Source organism: Rattus norvegicus, chromosome 17 (genome assembly GCF_021556685.1).
Source record: "Rattus norvegicus strain SHRSP/BbbUtx chromosome 17, alternate assembly SHRSP_T2T, whole genome shotgun sequence".
Lineage (NCBI taxonomy): Eukaryota > Metazoa > Chordata > Mammalia > Rodentia > Muridae > Rattus > Rattus norvegicus.
In genome coordinates, this window is record NC_141550.1 from 51,717,531 (window position 1) to 51,735,312 (window position 17,782).

The 17,782-nt window shown below is 40.8% G+C and overlaps 1 protein-coding gene across 3 annotated transcripts in view; it reads right to left on the minus strand.

Moving 5' to 3' along the window:
- Nucleotides 1-17,782, minus strand: part of LOC148000176 (amphiphysin-like) — a 143,308-nt gene that overhangs the window by 16,603 nt on the left and 108,923 nt on the right. For 2 of the 3 annotated variants that reach the window (XM_087591858.1, XM_087591860.1), the window contains 2 exons: nucleotides 17,482-17,526; nucleotides 13,662-13,784 (listed from right to left, as the gene is read on the minus strand). In XM_087591858.1, coding sequence (XP_087447984.1) covers nucleotides 13,662-13,784; nucleotides 17,482-17,526 — 168 coding nt within the window. The remainder of the gene's footprint in view (nucleotides 1-13,661; nucleotides 13,785-17,481; nucleotides 17,527-17,782) is intronic. The other variant, XM_087591859.1, reaches the window with a different exon arrangement.

The following is a 17,782-nucleotide window of genomic DNA, read 5'->3' on the forward strand; positions in this document are numbered from 1 at the left end:
TCCTTGAGGCCTGGCTCATGGAGGAACACCACAGTGGGATGACGACCCATCAAGCAGTCACAATCAGGATGGCTGCACTTTGTGATGGTCTCCACATCTGTGTGGATGAGGCTTCATAGTGAATCACCTTCAGGGAATGGGAATGACGGTGGGGTTTCCCCCAAAGAACACTAGAGGATGAGGGGAAATGGCTTCAAAATCCAATACACATCAGCAATATATAAATGCCCATGGAGCATCTGCTGGCTAGGAAAATGGCAAATCAGACTCTGGGTCTTTACTAAGGGAAGCAAAATTGATAAAAGTTTTCAGTAGTATTTAGAATGTGTGCTGATGAAATAAAGGAGGCACCATTATGTTTTAAATTTGGACAAAATGGTTGAGTCTAGCCTTTATTAGGACTCTAAAAATATCAGCATAGCAGACCTGATTCCAGAGGGTAGGAAAAAGAGGACTATTGAGAAAGAGTGTTAACAAGTTTATATAGTATACCCAGGACATTCTGATGGGGTTAACATCAGTTGGTGCTTTCCTTTCCTGAATCAGCTCTCTGCTGTTCACTGCGTTAAGTCAGGAGATTGGCTCTCAATCCCGACTTCTGAAGTAGGGGTGGGGAGTAGCACTTATGTGCATCACAAATGTGGTATAGAATGTCAAGTCACAGAGGCACTCATCACGGTATTCTCTAAGGGCTCTCTTCTTCCTCAAAGTCACAGCTACTATAGTTCTTAAAATAATCTTCCATATGTGGCTACAGAGATGGCTCAGTAGCTAAGAGCACCGACTGCTCTTCCAGAAGACTCGGATTCAATTCCCAGCACCCAAATGGAAGCTTACAACTGTCTGTAGCTCCAAGATCTGACACCCTCACACAGATATTCAAGCAGAAAAAAACACCAAAGTACATAAAAATAATTAAAAAATTATAAAAATATTTTATGAAGCACTTTTTCTAAATATCAAATTTCACTTTGTGGGTAAATATTATTTGACACATCATGAAATGTCACTCATATTTGTAGAAACATCCAGGTCTCACGAAAGAATCTTCTACTATGCAAATGCAGCCAGTTGTCCCTTTTTCTTTATTCTTACACGGTTATTAAATACATGGACTAAAAAATGATCCTGTTGTATGAACAGTAGCTGATACTAATTTAAATGGATTTAAATGCTGATAGTTAATTAAAATGAGTTAAAGGTTATATGAAGATCTTTGTTCCAGTGAATGACTGAAAAGTCCAAGAACAAGAAAAATTTCAAATGTAAATTATACTTCCCATTTTAAGTAAACAGTGATGTTCTTTATAGATGTTGTCACTGTTGTCAAAAAAAAAAAAAGTACAATTAGTAACAACCTAGGAATTAATCTCAATTTTCGGAAGAAGAGAGAGCACTTGCTCATTGATTTAGGTGTTGGTAAAATCAGCAATTTTAGTCTGGGATGGAACTCAGTGGTAGAGTGCTCCCAGCTGAGACCCTAGTTTTAGTGCCAGGTATTGTTATAAAAGGAAGAGAAGACTGGAGAGAGGGAGGGAATAGACTTTCACTAGGATATTGAGACCTAGCAAGTGCTCTTCCACACTGGAACTGTTCATACATACGATATGAATGAAGTGAGTCATGGACTTGAATGGGGTAAACAAACTGTCTAGCCATAAATCTGTTATTTTTGCTTTTCATTTGCCTTGAAAAAGAGTTAAACCTATGACCAATCCAATGATTTCAATAGTTCAATATCTTGGGGGTTGGGGATTTAGCTCAGTGGTAGAGCACTTGCCTAGCAAGCGCAAGGCCCTGGGTTCAGTCCTCAGCTCCAGAAAGAAAAAATAGTTCAATATCTTTGAACAAGATGGACTCTAAATACATGCCAACAGAATGGCGAACCAGTCACATATGCACGCAGAGAGACAGACAGACAGACAGACACATAATACTATAGATTAAAAAGCATGCATTTGCATTTCATAACATGTACCTCCACTTACATAAATTTTTTCATGCATATATGTTCTGAGCAGCACATATCATTCATTAGTAATTGGTATTGTTTTATGTGAATTAATGTTACTTCTTTAGAAGAAAGTATATTAATTTTATGGCATATTAATGGTATTGCCAAAGGTAATTTTATGTTTTGTTTTAAGATTTGTTCTATTTTACTAATATATATGTGTGATTGTGTCTTTATGTGTACATGTGTGCAGATTTCCGTGGAGGTCAGAAAAGGGCATCAGGTCTCCTGGAACTGGAATTACAGGTGGATATGAGGCACCCAACCGGGTGCTAGAAACTGAACTGGAGTCCTTTGGAAAGACAACGAGCACTGTTAACCACCTATCCATCTCAAGAGAAAGACCAAAGGAAATTGTAAAACTCATATGATGCAAACAGCATCATTAGCTTATGCATGATAAGTTTCTGTCTGTCTGTCTGTGGGCTGTATCCTATTTTACTATCGCAAGATATACACATTATAGTGTATATCTTTGGCTGAGTGATAAGAACAGGGTTTGACAGAATCTTCTGGTTCTGGCTCCAACATTGCAGTGACACCAGCCACCAGCAGATGGCTCTGTCACATGAAAGGAACCTAATAAGAGGATGGCAAATAAAAGTCAACCAACCAGACCCTCCAGAGATCCAGGGAATAAACCACCAGCTGTTGGAAGACTCCTCCATACTCAATCATCAATCATTGTAGGCTCTGCCATTGCTTCAGTCACTTCTATGATTTCCCTTATGGAACAGCCTCCTGGTCATAGCTTAAATTTTGAAAATATAGCACTTGGGAAACTCAGATGGTCTTTGTCAGAATTCCCTTATGTCATCAATGCTGATTACAATAGAACTGATAGAATGTTTTTTATGGTGTTTTAGTGGTTTTTGGTTTCTCAATCCATCTGCATGTGCTCAGTTATTTTATTTACATTATCTCTGGCATAAATGACAATGATAAGTGAAGTCTACAAGAAGTATACACTGCACATTCTAAATACGTGACACAATCTGGTAACTGCGGGATGGCTTATGCTGGAGTCATATATGGCAAAGTTCCTGATGTTTGCTTCATAAAGACAGCTGATGGAAAGACCACTGAGCTCCAGGCTTTCTAGTTTATTCTGATTCTAAAGAACAATAACCCTGATGCACAGACAGATGACTCCTGCCGTTTTCAATCTATGTCCACCCTGTAGCTTGGGTAAGGAACCAGCTTTGATGGTGAATGTAGCATTCTGTAGGTGCTGTCACAGAAGATTTGCATTTATTGCATATTAGTCTGTTAATATTTCTATTGTAGCTTATTCTCATTTCCTGGGAGTTAACTATGATGAAAAGAGCTCAAGGAATTTGCTCGAATAGTGAAAAGGTTTGGAATAGACTGTCCAAATTCTGTGCTTTTGTCAAACTAATATGCACCCAAGGTCTGTAGCAATCTTTAGAACTTGAGCACAGCCTACACGAATCCATTGTTAGCTCTCAAGCCACCAATATTTGAAGAGCATGCTAAGCATGCTTTCAAGCAGTTGATATGTATCCTTATGCACTTGGAGTCAGACATGCTGCCATTGTGCCATGAAGTCACCCCTTATACAGTCAGAATACCATACTTTAAGTAACTTTTCCTATTTTCTGTACTATTCTGGAACTAGCAACCATATCACAAAGTCTCTCCTCATCAATAGCAAATTTTGCAACAAATAGAAATCAAGATGAGGTTAGTTGGTGTCCTAGTTGGTTTTAATTAACTTGACATAGCTTAGAAGAAAGCCATAACAGAGGAATTGCCTGGATCAGATAGGCCTTTTGACATGTCTGTGGAGGCACTGTCTTGATTTTTAATTGATGAAGGAGGAATGAGTCTACTGTGGGCAGCACCATTCCCTAAAAGATGGTCCTAGACTGCATAAGAAAGGTTGCGAAGCATAAGGTTGAACAAACAGGCCATCAGGCAGTGTTCCTTCATGGCTTCTGCCTCAAGGTTCTGCCTACTCTGACTTCCCTCAATGACAGACTGTGATATGGAAAGTGAAGTCAAATAAATCCTTTTCTTCTTTCATTTTGGTCACAACAATAGAATGAAACTAGAACATCTGGGTAGAACTTTCTATATTACTTTTGACAATTATCTTCTAGATTTCACTGTTTAGAAAGTTATATAGAGAATATGAAAGTGCAAAAGGTCTTGGGATCTTTGCCTAGATTTCTCCATTCCAGTACAAATAAGAATATTTCAGTTATGTTCATCAGCTAAGTATTTATGTCATCCCAAAGGTAGAAGTTCCCTGGAGTTCTGTGTTCTCATTGTCCAAATGAAGAAATGAGAAGGATCGAAGGAGTACTGAAGGCAGGGCTGGAGGTGGACTGTTAGTTCCCATGAGAGCTGCCTGTGTAACCTTACAGAGGAAATTACTACAGGGATAGAAGCAGTGGGAGTCCCAACCATAGACTGCTGCTGCTCTTACCTCACTTTCCCTAAATGATGCTGTAGTTGAAGCTCTTGACAGACTGAATGCTATGACATTTTATGAATTATAAATTTAACTTTAAAAGGATTAAAATTAAAGAATAAATATTTTCTTCAGGATTTATTTTAAAGAGAAAGTCATGAGGCAACTCAGGTCTTCAAGAGACCATTATAATCCCATAGAAAAGATTCCGGTACTTTGGCATAGGATGGCAGTTGGTATACCTCTTCACAAAATGATATTGAAAACTCTGCCCATCACAGCCTTCCTCTAGCAAGACCAATGGGAGACTGTCACCCCAGAAGCTCATATCCTATGGCCATTTCTGTTGGAGCAGTACCTGGTACTGCAAATCTGCCTCACACATTCATGCATTTCCTTCCAAAGTTACAGGGTTTTCCCATCCTCGACCGCATCTCACTCAGCTTTCAAGCTACTACTCTAGTCTTCCCTGCAGTCCCATCAGAAGCCCTAAGCAGCTGGGTTCTAGTCCAACTCAACCAACTGCTACGCTGTTACCATGGCAATAACTGTTTGAATTAACTCCACATCTTCCTTGAAAAATCATCTCCAAAGATGACAAAGTTAATGAATTTTTGTTGTTGTCAGTTTGGCTTTAAGTGCAGGGCACAGTATGAACTAATGACACTTTGTGGCATTAGATGTTTCTGCAAGAATAAGTGCTGAAGGCGCTGTCCCATTCTCTGAATGTCCTACCCCTGTTCTCCCACCCTTCCTTCACAGGGGTACAAATGACCCTCTCCCCATTCCACCCTTGTAGGAATCCATGCTGCCAGTTTCTTTTTTGGTTCCTTTCTGCCCAGGACTGCATGAGTTTCCTCAAGTGGGGGCTGCTAGGCCTTCCCTCACTTCCTCTGGGAACCAGACTTGTGCCCTGCCCTTCTTGAGCAGAGCTCCTCTTGCTGCTCCATTGGTCTAGGAGTGGGGCTCTTAGTCCCTTTGCCTTCCCCATATTGCAAACCAACACTGTGTGTGCATGCATGTGTGAATGTATGTGTCCATGTGTGTTTGTGGAGGCCAGAGTTCAGATATTTGCTTTCCACTTTGGTTTTTGAAACAGAATTGCTAACTGAACCTGGATCTTTCTGATTGGCTAAACTGTCCTGCCAAATTCTTGAAATTCAGTTTCTGTCTCCAGGGCTTGGATTATATACATGTACCCACCATAGTTGACTTTTGGTGTGGGTCCTGTGATCTGAACTCAGGCCCACATACTTGTACAGCAAGCCAACCACTGAGCCATCTCCTCAGCCTCTGGTCTTCATGCTAAGTAGTGGCATAGGCTACTACATTTGCACAGAGCCTACCAATAAATTTGGAGAGACAGGAAGTTCAAACAAGGAACAGACACTTCTAGAAGGGATTCAGCTGAATGAACATACTTCTTATTTTTCTACAGGACATAGTCCCTCTCTGTATTTTCATATGGACAATATTAAAGCTTTATTAATTTCCTTTTAAATTTTTGTTTAAGTATTTATTTAGTCTTAATTTATGTGTATATGTTTTGCCTGCATACATGTATGGACACTGCCTGGATGCCAAGTATGTGCAGAGGCCACAGAAGGGTGATAGAGTTCCTGGAACTGTAGTTAATGACAGTTATAAGCAACTTTGTTAGTATTATGGCCTGAATCCGGGTCCTGTGCAAGAACAGCAAATTGACTGTTGATCATTGAGCCATCTCCTTAGCCTCAGTCTTTTAAAAATTAGAATTAATTGGTATTTTCTATTTCTATGATAATCTACATTTACTTTTCCATTTTATTAATAATTCTATTATTTTCATCATTATTTATTAATGATGTAGTAATAAGTTGTTGAGTTGGTAGATAACCTATGATTTTATACATAAAGGAACCAATAACATATAATACATATGCAGTACATAGTCCAGAAAATAGGATTTTTGACAAAGCAGAAACTGATTTTCTATTTACATACATTCTGTGAAGACTGTGGCAAACACTGATATGGAAAGCCATAATAACATTCGCCATTACAAGATGGCGCTGGCTTCCGCTGTGCCCCATGTGGAAAGCCGCGATAACATTCGCCATTACAAGATGGCGCTGGCTTCCGCTGCAACAGCCCGACTTCCTTTCAGGAAACTAGCTGTGTGCACATGTGCAAGAGTGTGTTCGCGCCAAGTCTTTGCCCACCCCAGGGCGTGCCAATGAGATCATGGGTAAGCGTGCATTCTTGCTGGCGAGACGATAGCGTGGGACATTTGGTGCCAAAACCCAGGAAAAACGCCTCACCATCGCCGGCGCCGAGGAGAGCCTCTGCTCACGGAGACGGTCCAGAACTGCAGGTCGAAAGGTAAGCTCTGAGAGTTATGTTTGGTCTTGATCTCTCTCATCTCATCTCTCTCCCCCATTAGAAGATGCAGTGGAAGAGTTTGTTATCATTTTGGCAGCGCTCATTCTTTTTCTTTTGGTTTTTGATTTTGCGGCTGCCACTAGGCACAGTCAGAAGTTGTGCCTAGAAGATGAGAAATGCCGCCCAACAAAAATAGCAGGACAGGGGGCATTAGAGGAGTTACAGGACAGCATGTCAGAAACAGAGCGAGGTGAAAGATTAGAAGCTTTAAGAAGTAAAGGTGCACCTAAGAAAAAAGGCCCTTCCAAGGACCTTGGATCCGAGGAAGCAAGAGATAAGGGAAAGGACGCCCTGGGAGAGAAAAAGGGAGGAGATGAAAGGAACACAGTATTTTGGGAGAAAAATTTTGTCTTTGTGCTTGTAAAAGGTGTGATTAGGCTCTGGAAACTTCACAGAGTCATACTGATCAGATTTGATAGAGTTAGACCGCCTGAAAAATTTATTCAGGAGAATCAAACAAAAAGATATCTCGATTCTAAACTTTTGTCTTGAGAATTTTACAGAGTATGCCTACTTGGATTCCTGGTCTCAAGGACTTTTAGCTGGGACCAGTCAGAACACATCAGCTACAGCATTAGTTTCATTTTTCCTACCCCCTACCCCCAAGGACATCTCAACGCCCATGCACAGCTTGATGGAGTTAATGTAATTGAGTTGTGAGTGGAAATGTTCAGGACTGTGTTTCACTTCCATTCCATTTGTGAATGTCAGTCGTGCTGCTCAGATATCCCGTAATATATCTCAGTATCTTACAGGAATTTGGTTTCAACACGTTGATGGACTAGTCCAGGAATTGAGACAATCCATCGTCCATATCAACTCCACTCGAGTGGATGGTCACCATGGAAGTGGTGGGAAAGGGGAAATCCTACCTCTCTGCTGACTCCTATTGGAATCTGGGTCGCTTTGGTGGGACACCATCTAGTTTTTTCCCCTCTGTCTATTGTCTGTCCTTGGTGCACCAAGCTGTCCATGTATGTCAGTTTATGTCTGTGGTTTTTGTTTCTCATTGTTTAAATGTTTTATGTTTCATGTTCAAAAGAAAAAATGGTAAAAACATTATCTGCCAGTCGTTCACACCTTGATTTGGTTTTAACTCGTTTCAAAAGGAACAAATGAATAAAAAGCAGTTTCAATCGGCCTTTAGAGCCCTACACCTGTAGCTAGGAGCATAGGTCAGCTGGAGAAGCTGCCCGGGGCTGAGCGTCTACCAGCGGCTCCTCAGCTTCTGTGTTACTTAGCAGGTGACAAGCTGCTTCTCTTAATATTACAGCTAGAAAAAGTAAAAATGGTGCTTGGTCTAAATATTAAAGATATGTGCAGCCAATTCAATTTTGTTTCTGATTGGTTTTAAATGTATAAATATGCTCTACATGCCTTGGTTATGGACTATTGGCTTTTAAGTTATTGGATATGGTTAAAAAGGTATAATATTGGTAACAGAAAGTTGACATAAAACTGGTAATTTGGATGGAGTCATTCTAGACAACATGTGACATGAGCCAACCTAGGGAAACAGGTCTAAATTGAGATAATATTTTTATGGAATTCTTACTCTAGAAACCAGTCTTCTAAAAGAATTTAGGACAATGTCTCTTTGTTGAGGTATTGGAGACCGCACCATCATGCGTTCATATGTAGGAATTGGCAGTCAAACTTTGTAGCATGAAGGATAGACTTGGTGTTTTGGAGACTAGATTTTAGAGACTAGGTTGTTGGAGGTTGAGTTTTGCTTTCCAAAGTTGTGGTTTGCCCTGAAGTTATCTGTATTGTAATGCTAATTTCACTGCCACAAGGACAGCTGCCTAGTCACTACTCAGAACTCAAGTGACCTTGTGGTTGTGCTCTGGTGTTACACGGAGAACTTAAGGATTGTGATTAAGGATTGCCAGTGTTGCATTGACTAACTCAAACTTATTTATTATTGAGAAAAAAATCAAACAGATAGAGATTGTTACAGGATTTACGAAGGATTGATGAGGTTTTAGAACTTGTGAGAGCATTACAGCCTGTTTGCTTACTCCAACTGCCATTTCAAGATAGATTTAGAGGATGTCCTGGCGATTGTGAGTTTTCATTTCGTGAGCTTGCTTATAATTTTAGAGAGCCCATAAAGTTATATCATTAAAAATTTTTACAAAGGAATGGCTAATAGCCTTGTATTATATAATTTTGTCGCTTCTTCAATGTAAGAAGTTAGAACTTTAAATCTTTCAGTGTATACAGAAATTTTTACTACAAACCTTTGCTCTCAAAATGAGCTTTAATATTTGGGGAGTAGCTGTTATACTACTCCAGAAAAGAATATTTGAAACTAATTTTAAACTTCTAAAGATATGTTAGTTGGCTAAATAACTCACCTTACCAGAGGACTTAAGTCTTTGTTATCCTCATTGGAAATAAAGTTTGTGAGGTGCTAGAGAGATGGCTTAGTGGTTAAGAACACTAAATACTGTTCCTTTAGAGGCCATTTAAGAACTCAAACTGGATTGCCTAGACCTCTTAACGAGGGAGGACAATACTAGACAGTTTATATCTTAATAAATAAAAAGGGGGAGTTATCCCTGTATGCTAAATAATACTCCTTTTATTTCAATGTTAAAATTTGGATGCCAAGGAACTCTGAGTGTTTATGGCACACTACAACTAGGCATACTTCTGCCTAGGTGAAATAGAAAGATTCACATATTGACATGATCCTGTTCAGATATTGTATATGGGGAAGAGGGAATCTTTGTGTTTTTTCTACAGGATGCTACAAGAGTATGCCAGCTGCCTGAGTGGTTGGTGAGACTTGCTGATCCTGGGTGCATGAAGATTCAGCTTTCGTGGTTCAGGTCCCTGGAGTCATTCCTCTGCCCTGAGAGGAAGATGGAAGATCCCCTCTCATCTTTTGTCAACCACTGCGTGTGTCCCGTCCCACTGTGGCCTACGCTCAGACACTCTTTGCACTGCTGCTTGCTGGAGAAGACAGGACTCCAGCCGTTACCCCTGCCCCCCTTATTCTCCTGGAGATTCTTGCTGCCTTAACTGGTGTTGTCATCTTGCAGTCTGTAACTTCACAGGAATGACATCTGCGTGAAGCTGCTGTGGACTGAGGAACTCTGCCCTGGTAGTACAGATCTCAGACATGGTTCAATTGCCTGCTGGTTGTTCCAGAGAAGAATGACCGATCCTAAACTGTCCTGGGAAAGACCTTGTTACTTTCACTGCTATTGTAGCAGCCATTACTGCTGCAGCCATTGTGTCTGCAGTGTCTAGAGTTACCCTCCCCCAATCTATTGTTAGACAAGCACAGTGGGTGAACTTTCTGGAGTAGTTGCTAACAATTGGGAATTCTAAATTTTACTATAGGAGTGGCTTGACTATGGCCCTTGGTGGTAGCAGCTGAGGAGAACCAGATGAGGTGCCCACTACTTATCAGGAGTGGCTCTGTTTGGTACAGCCCTATGCTGTGGCTTAGTGTTCATGCTATGGTTGGTTTGCAAACTCAGATCTCAACAGAAACATGACAAGGTCGTTGTCACTCAAGCACTTGTGGCCATTGAACAAGGGGCCTCCCCTGGAACTTGGTTATCTATGCTCAGGAATTAGTCGGCATCTGAGTTCTCTGCTCTTGCACCCCATGGATTTGTGGGTCCATTGCACTGGGATGAGAGAGACTCAATGATTCTTTGATCAGCCCTTCTACATCGCTGAGGTTTCCTCATTGCACATGATAGGGTGATCATGATTTCCCCACTAACTCATTTTCTGGCTGGCCTCTTTTGTAGAGTTCGCCCTAGGTCGTTTAGCAGTTACTGTCACACAGCACTGCGGTATCCCGAGACGGGCAACTTTCCTCATGCACAGACCAATTTAAGACACGGGGCCCGGTAACGGTAGGGTTACCCTACGACGGATAAGGCTGTGACATTAGAGGAACGACCTAAGACAGGAGCCACAGCAGATGGACATAACTGCATAGGCCTAGACCAGCCTCATTCTAGTAAAACAAAAAGGGGGAGATGTGGAAAGCCATGATAACATTCGCCATTAAAAGATGGCGCTGGCTTCCGCTGTGCCCCAGGTGGAAAGCCGTGATAACATTCGCCATTACAAGATGGCGCTGGTTTCCGCTGCGCAAGCCCAACTTCCTTTCAGGAAACCAGCTGTGTGCACATGTGCAAGAGTGTGTTCGCGCCAAGTCTTTGCCCACCCCGGGGCGTGCCAATGAGATCATGGGTAAGCGACCAATCAGGCATGGACACGCCACATTAGGGTGTATATAAGCAGCACCATTCTGGGGCTCGCTCTCTTCCTCTTTACGATGCAATAAACGCTTTTCTGTAGAAGGATCCTGGTGTCCTCGCGTCGTTTTTGCTGGCAAGATGTTGGGCGCATGACACACTGACATTCTTAGGCGCCATTTTCAACTCTCTATACGTTTATGAGCATTTTGCTATCCATGAGCTTGCTTACTGTTGGTATTTATTGCTTTTTGCGTGGGCACAGCCATACCAACCAGAAATGGCCAAAGCCGTAAAGCTAGCACAGCGGTTGGAGACAGTTTCAGCAAATCTGAGGCAAATGCTGCAATCGCTGTCAACTCTCGCTTTTAAATTTTGGTCTCTGAATGTTGTATTTTTGAGGAATTTCTGCATTATGATTCTTTTTATGTCTCTTCCTAAGAAAACCATGACTGAGTCCTTTTAGAAAAGTCGTAAACTTACTATCTCTTCTGCATTTAGGGAAATAACTTTATCTGGTCCTATTTGGAAGTAGTCCTTATGCCCTGCAGATTGTGATAAGCACAGATGAGGCTATGATTCTAGGAATCTTCTCAGGGTATCTGCCCCCAAGCAACTGGAACAGTATAATCGGGACAGGATAAACAGAGATACTTGACAAACTCTCACTGGCCAGGAGAATTGGCAACAGATTCATGACTGACTTTTATAATATGCTTACAGCTCTCTGAAGATGTGGTTTAAAGATAGGGGATCTTACAGGGTACACACCTGGAGTAATAGAACTCAGTAAATAAGACAGATTAACTAAAACAACGCAGATGATGTAACAATATAGTAAAAAAGTTAGGTACTAGGATTTGCTAATTCATAAAAAGACCAATTCAGATCTTTTCAGTTTGTCTGGGGTGTTTTAAAACTTCAAATACTGCCAGCCTAAAAAGCAAACTGTATATAATGAATGTTTGCTTTAGTGGATGCATTCTTTAGATTCATTGAATTGGAGTTATAAAGACAACAATAAAAATAAAATCTGTTCTATTCGTATTTTCTAATTGTGACTAAACTTGTAACCATGAGTATGTAATGAAAAAACAAACACATGTCCAGAGACAAAATGATGTAATCGTTACTTCTTAGATAATTATTAGTCTATCTTTGTTCTCTGACATCTGTATAAATAAAGAAGCCGATTGCTCTAAGACCCCCGTGACCACTAAACCTGACTCAATCCTTATCTCCTCTCACTGCTCAACACAGCTGCAGACACCCTGCAGGTCTTCCTCTTGGCTGTGTGCATCATGGTAAAAGCAAGTATCTGAGAAGTTGGGTGGATCTCTAACCCAGGACAAAAGGTATCCTTAAGGTCCCTTATAGTTGCAAAGCCTGTATAGACTGGATTCATAAATATTTATAGATTCACAGGTCTAAAATATGTACCATTGGTTCAATATTGGGCCATCACCAACTTATGAAAGTAAAACCATATATGGCAGGCAAGCATAGAAGACAAGATAGTAACCATGGACATCCATATGGTTTTGAGTTATGCAGTCCCTCCCCCCAACTTTTAATAATATACACTGCAGCCTAGTTGCATCACCTGCACCAAAAAGTCAGAACCCCCTTAAACTCCCATATGCAGCTGGTTACATGTGTTTCCATTTCTGAACAATGGTATAAGTTCCCCCACCCCCTGGTAACAAATTATACAGCTGCTACTCAAGCAGCTAAACCACACCTAGTTAGGTATGAAGACTCAAAGTGCCAGTCTGGCTGGAACTAGTTTTTGTTGCATATGTAGTAAGACAAAAATGTCCTCTATTAGGGGCCATCTTATGCCTATGGACAGTTTGCCATGCGTATGACTAGGTCAGATGTATTATGGAAGAGGACATGCATAGCAGAGAGATGATGACATAACCTAATCAATACGCTTGAAGGCTGCTCCAACTATGCCCCCCAGTAGCCAGCCATCCTCTTGGGCTCTTCCCAAGCACAATGGGGAAGCATAATGGGGACCCTTGGGTATATTCCCTCATGTGCCCTTCTATCCGTCTTCTCAGTGTATCTCTCTTTAATCTAAACTATTACTTTGCTGCAAACTAATTTATCTTGTTTCTTTTGTAGGTCTGTATGAGACCTCATTTTCTATTGTTTTTGATAAGAGGCCAAGGACTTGGAAACACTCTGTCCAGACATAACTTCCACTAGCACATAGGCATGAACAACAAAGTTATTTCAGGCTATATGATCCCTAATTACAGGGATTTCCCACTGTCTCAGGTGGAACACGGAAATAGGTCTGATTCTCTCCACTGACAAAAGAAGTGCATCAGAACAATCAAGGTAGTTTTGAAGAGACACAGCAGTGGCTCCTTAGCAGTTTCCCTAGCATACATTTGATTCTTTGGTATAGTCTCAAAAATAATAATGATCATGATGTCAGGGAAATGTTCAGGTCAGCTAAAGCCTGGATAGGCAGTGATACAAAGGATCATCGGAGAAGCTTTTAGGAAGCAGCAGAGTGAATAGAGGGGGAAGGGGATAGTGCTCTCACCGCTGCCTCCTCCTTTGGCTCCTCCATCTCTAGCCCAAGGTCCAGCCCAGCAGTAGGTGCAGCAGCAGTGGTGGGAGGCTCCTCTGCCTGGGGCTCTGTAGGTAGAGCCTGCTCAGTTTCAGCCTTGAGTTATTTGGGGGTAAGGAGAAAAGAAGACTCAACATATGAATAGGTGACACTGCAAAACTCTGGACAATCCAGAATCCCATCATCACTCAGAACAGGCAGCCAGCTCCACTAAATCTATTCTAGAAAAATGAATTCTCTCATCTAGTGTCATGGGCCCTTACAGAACTGAAGAGTCATGGAGTGGAATTGTGTTGAGTTTCTTCTGAACATGCTCCAGAGCAGTTTCCTTCAAAGCTGGACCTACCACTACATTCACCTGTGACAGTTTGTCTTCATGCCACTGTGCATTATATGAGAGAACCTGAAATGACTCTTCTGTTGTATGGAGAGAGAGAAGGAGAGAGGGGGAAGGGGGAGGAAGGGAGGGAAGGAGGGGAGGGAGGGAAGGAGAGAGGAGGAGGGAGGGAGGGAGGAAAGGAGAAGGGGGACAGAGACAGAAGAGAGAGAAGAGAGAAGAGAGACAGAAGAGAGAGAGAAGAGAGAGGAGAGAGAAGAGAGACAGAAGAGAGAGAGAAGAGAGAGAGAAGAGAGAAGAGAAGAGAGAGAGGAGAGAGAGGAGAGAGAGGAGAGAGAGAAAGAGAGAGAGAGAGAGAGAGAGAGAGAGAGAGAGAGAATATCAAAGAGAATATCTCTAGAAGGTCCAACATTTGCCAGGTGAAAGGAGAAAGAGTCTATAGATCACATAGTTCTGTGATCCTTTGGTGTATAAATATGTACATGCACCAAATATATCTTTCTAGTTGGGAGAGCAGGCTCAGCAACCTGGCTACTTTGTAAATTGCAGAATGTTTGAATTTTTGATTCACTCCCTTTTTTTTTACTTCCATCAAGAAACTGTAGCAATCAACTGAGTGCTTGAAGAATTATAAGGCAGCTTTCTCCATGGTTTTAATTAGACTTTATACTGTGGGGGCAAAATAAGATGCTGTTGTTCCCATGAGACTACTATATATAGCCAGCCTACAATACCCCTTATACACTGAATCAGGTCTCTAGTATCTCTTAGTTCAAAACCTTCTGCTTTTCCTATATACTTAATTAATGCAGTATATAATGAATTTTTACATAAAAGCAGTGGGGACATTGTTTTAAAGCTGATGAGAAGTCAAGAGAAGATTTTATGTACAACTCATATAAAATATCAAAAACATTGTGCATTTTAACAATGCAAAGATAACTGAAAATGCAGAACAATGTTTGGATCATTGCCTTGGATTTCTATAAATCTGGAGAAAGTCTGGATCTATATTTAAATAAGAACAATGAGGATGGTTTTAGACATGAGTCTAAATGTATCTATCTGTTAAAATCAAAAAGTGCACCTACAGCATGGAGTGAACAGACATAGGATTGGAATTTTCTCACCAGCACACATGTTCACTGAGTTCTAACAACTGTAACTGGGACTTAAGTCCTAGAGAAAAGTGCAGCTTACTAGTAATGAGCAAGTATGAAACACTGTATAACGCCCACTACTGAAACGAGTCTTATGGGCCTGTCTTTTATTCCTTCTGAGATATGAAAATACAAATATTTTCTTACGATATACCAATGAAGTTCAATGTTTAAGCAACACCTTATGGGAAAATCTGGAGTCCTATTATGTGAATTGGGCTCTGCTTCCACTGTTTCTGTTGTTGTGCCTATAAGGTATCTGCCTTGACAGATGTTAGTGGACCTATAACATGCTATGTCTACTTGTGGGCTCTAGAAAATGATTCTTTCTTCAGAATGAAAATTTGTCAGAATAAAGTCGACTGTGTGGTCTTGGATTACATATTCTGAAAACCCTCAGTGCTGTGACTAAGCCATGTCAGTAAAGAGGCAGAGAAGAAGGGCTGGGAGAGTTGAGAGTCTATTCATCAGCCAGCATGGGACTTGCCTTCTAGGACTGCCTTTTCAAGCTTAGCAAGGCTATTCAGTACAAACTCAGAGGATTGGTGACAGCTAAGGAACAAGATCTGAAGACTTAAAACAGTTTCAACTGGTACATAGTGATGTTCTGTGGGTCATGAGACATGGACCAGGAGATATGAGCTGAATGCCAGCTTCAATCCCTTTTGTCCAGCTAGTCAATGAGTCCAATATTGTGGCTTCTGCTATTCTTGACATGCTACACGATATCAACATACTGGTAGTTATAGTTTTCAGTTCAAGTGCATGGTGATTGCCTACGACCTTGTAGCAAGAACCTTAGTTACAAGTGCAATGCTGGGCAGGACAAGTTGTGATCCTCAGCAGAGAAGTATGAGGTTTGCTCAGGAGAATATGTGTAGAGAGGACTAGAGGGAAAGCACGGAAGTTCACATGACCAACACAACTAACAGAACCTGTAGAGATTCTCAAGGCACTAAAAGGTCATGGTTCTGAGCTTAGACTTTCTATGCTGAGGTAGTGCTATGCGTTTAAGCATGACCATTAGTTTTTCTTCTCTTCCTGAATTTCAGAGTTTTCCATAACTGTTCACAACTGATAATTTTTAAAAAAGAAACCTCACCATCCAAGTTTTATCATCAAGGCTGAGAATAACCAATATGAGAATGGGCATAATAAGCTTCTCTGGTTTTGTTATTAATACCATACCCTTAAAATAAGACTGAGATTCTGTTCTACATTGGGTGTACAAAAACATGATAACACATTGACAAGGTATCAGAATACTGCAAAAATTAATGTTTAGACAAGAATTTCAGAATTTCTTATTCAAATGTAAACACGTATCTTATGGGGAAACACCAATCCAACGCCTGTTTCATGCCATAGGATAGGTGCACTTTTTGATTTTAAGAAGGAGATACAGTTAGACTCATGTCTAAAGCCACCCTCATTGTTCTTATTTAAATAAAGATCGAGACTTTCCCCAGATTTCTAGAAATCCAAGGCAACGATCCAAACACTGTTCTGCATTTTCAGTTATCTTTGCATTTTTAAAATATGCAATATTTTCAATGTTTTTATATGAATTATGTATCAACCTCCTCTTGGCTCTTCTTCAACTTCAAAAGTCCTTCATAGCACAAACTCAGCTGGCCAGAGAAGAGCAATGCTAACAACCTCTTCAACCCTCAGCAAGTGCAAGCCCTCTCTCCTGCAGCAGGGTAAGCACACAGTGACATCTCTCAAGGTCTCTTCAATCAGCTTGATTAGGAAGCTGCTGAAAGGCTTCCCATGGGAATTGTCATTCCCACCTCCCAAGAATCTCCTCTAGTCTCCAGAGTAACTCTTTCCTACTCATGCCACAATGTTAGTCTCTTCATTAGCTGGCCTATAAATGCTTCTCTTTAGAACTTATAAAATGAAGAGATGAGATGAGAAATTAGTAGCTCTAAGCTCAAGGAAAAAGGCAATATGTTAGTCAAAACAAATTCTTGAGACAAATTCATTTTTAATCCTTTAGCTTAAGTTATAGCCACATAGAAACCTGTGACTTTGATCGGTTCATTGTGTTCCACTGAGGGTCATAAGTATCACAAGAAGCTGGTTCCTGTTGGTGTCACTGTGCCAGAAATAAACAAGCTCATAGTCAGATTCTACAAATATGTTCTCATTTTTCTGAAAAAAGGGGAAGCTGTAAAAATCACATTATGTATATTAAAGTTCCAGACAGGCTAGTGTAGCCAACTAATTTTCAACTGTACCATGATAACAACTGTCCCCAAATATGGTCACATCAATTTTCCAAGCTACCTACCATATTCTGATCTGTCTGCATCGTGAATAATGAAGTATCCTGGGGCTGAAAAGGGAAAGAAAATGGGCCATTTCAAAAAGCCATATAAACTCGTAACCACCAGTTGTATCAACAAATACATTTTAACGTTTTTGAAAGTTCCCTTTCAAATTATTAAAACAATACCAAGTAAGTGTTAACATGAGTTATTCTAAACATAAATCTACACTAGCAGAATGCTCCAGGAAACACCGCTGTCCTGGACAGAGCCTGAGTGTGGTTTGTGATCTTCAGATGCCTTTTTCCCCCTGGAGAATCACCA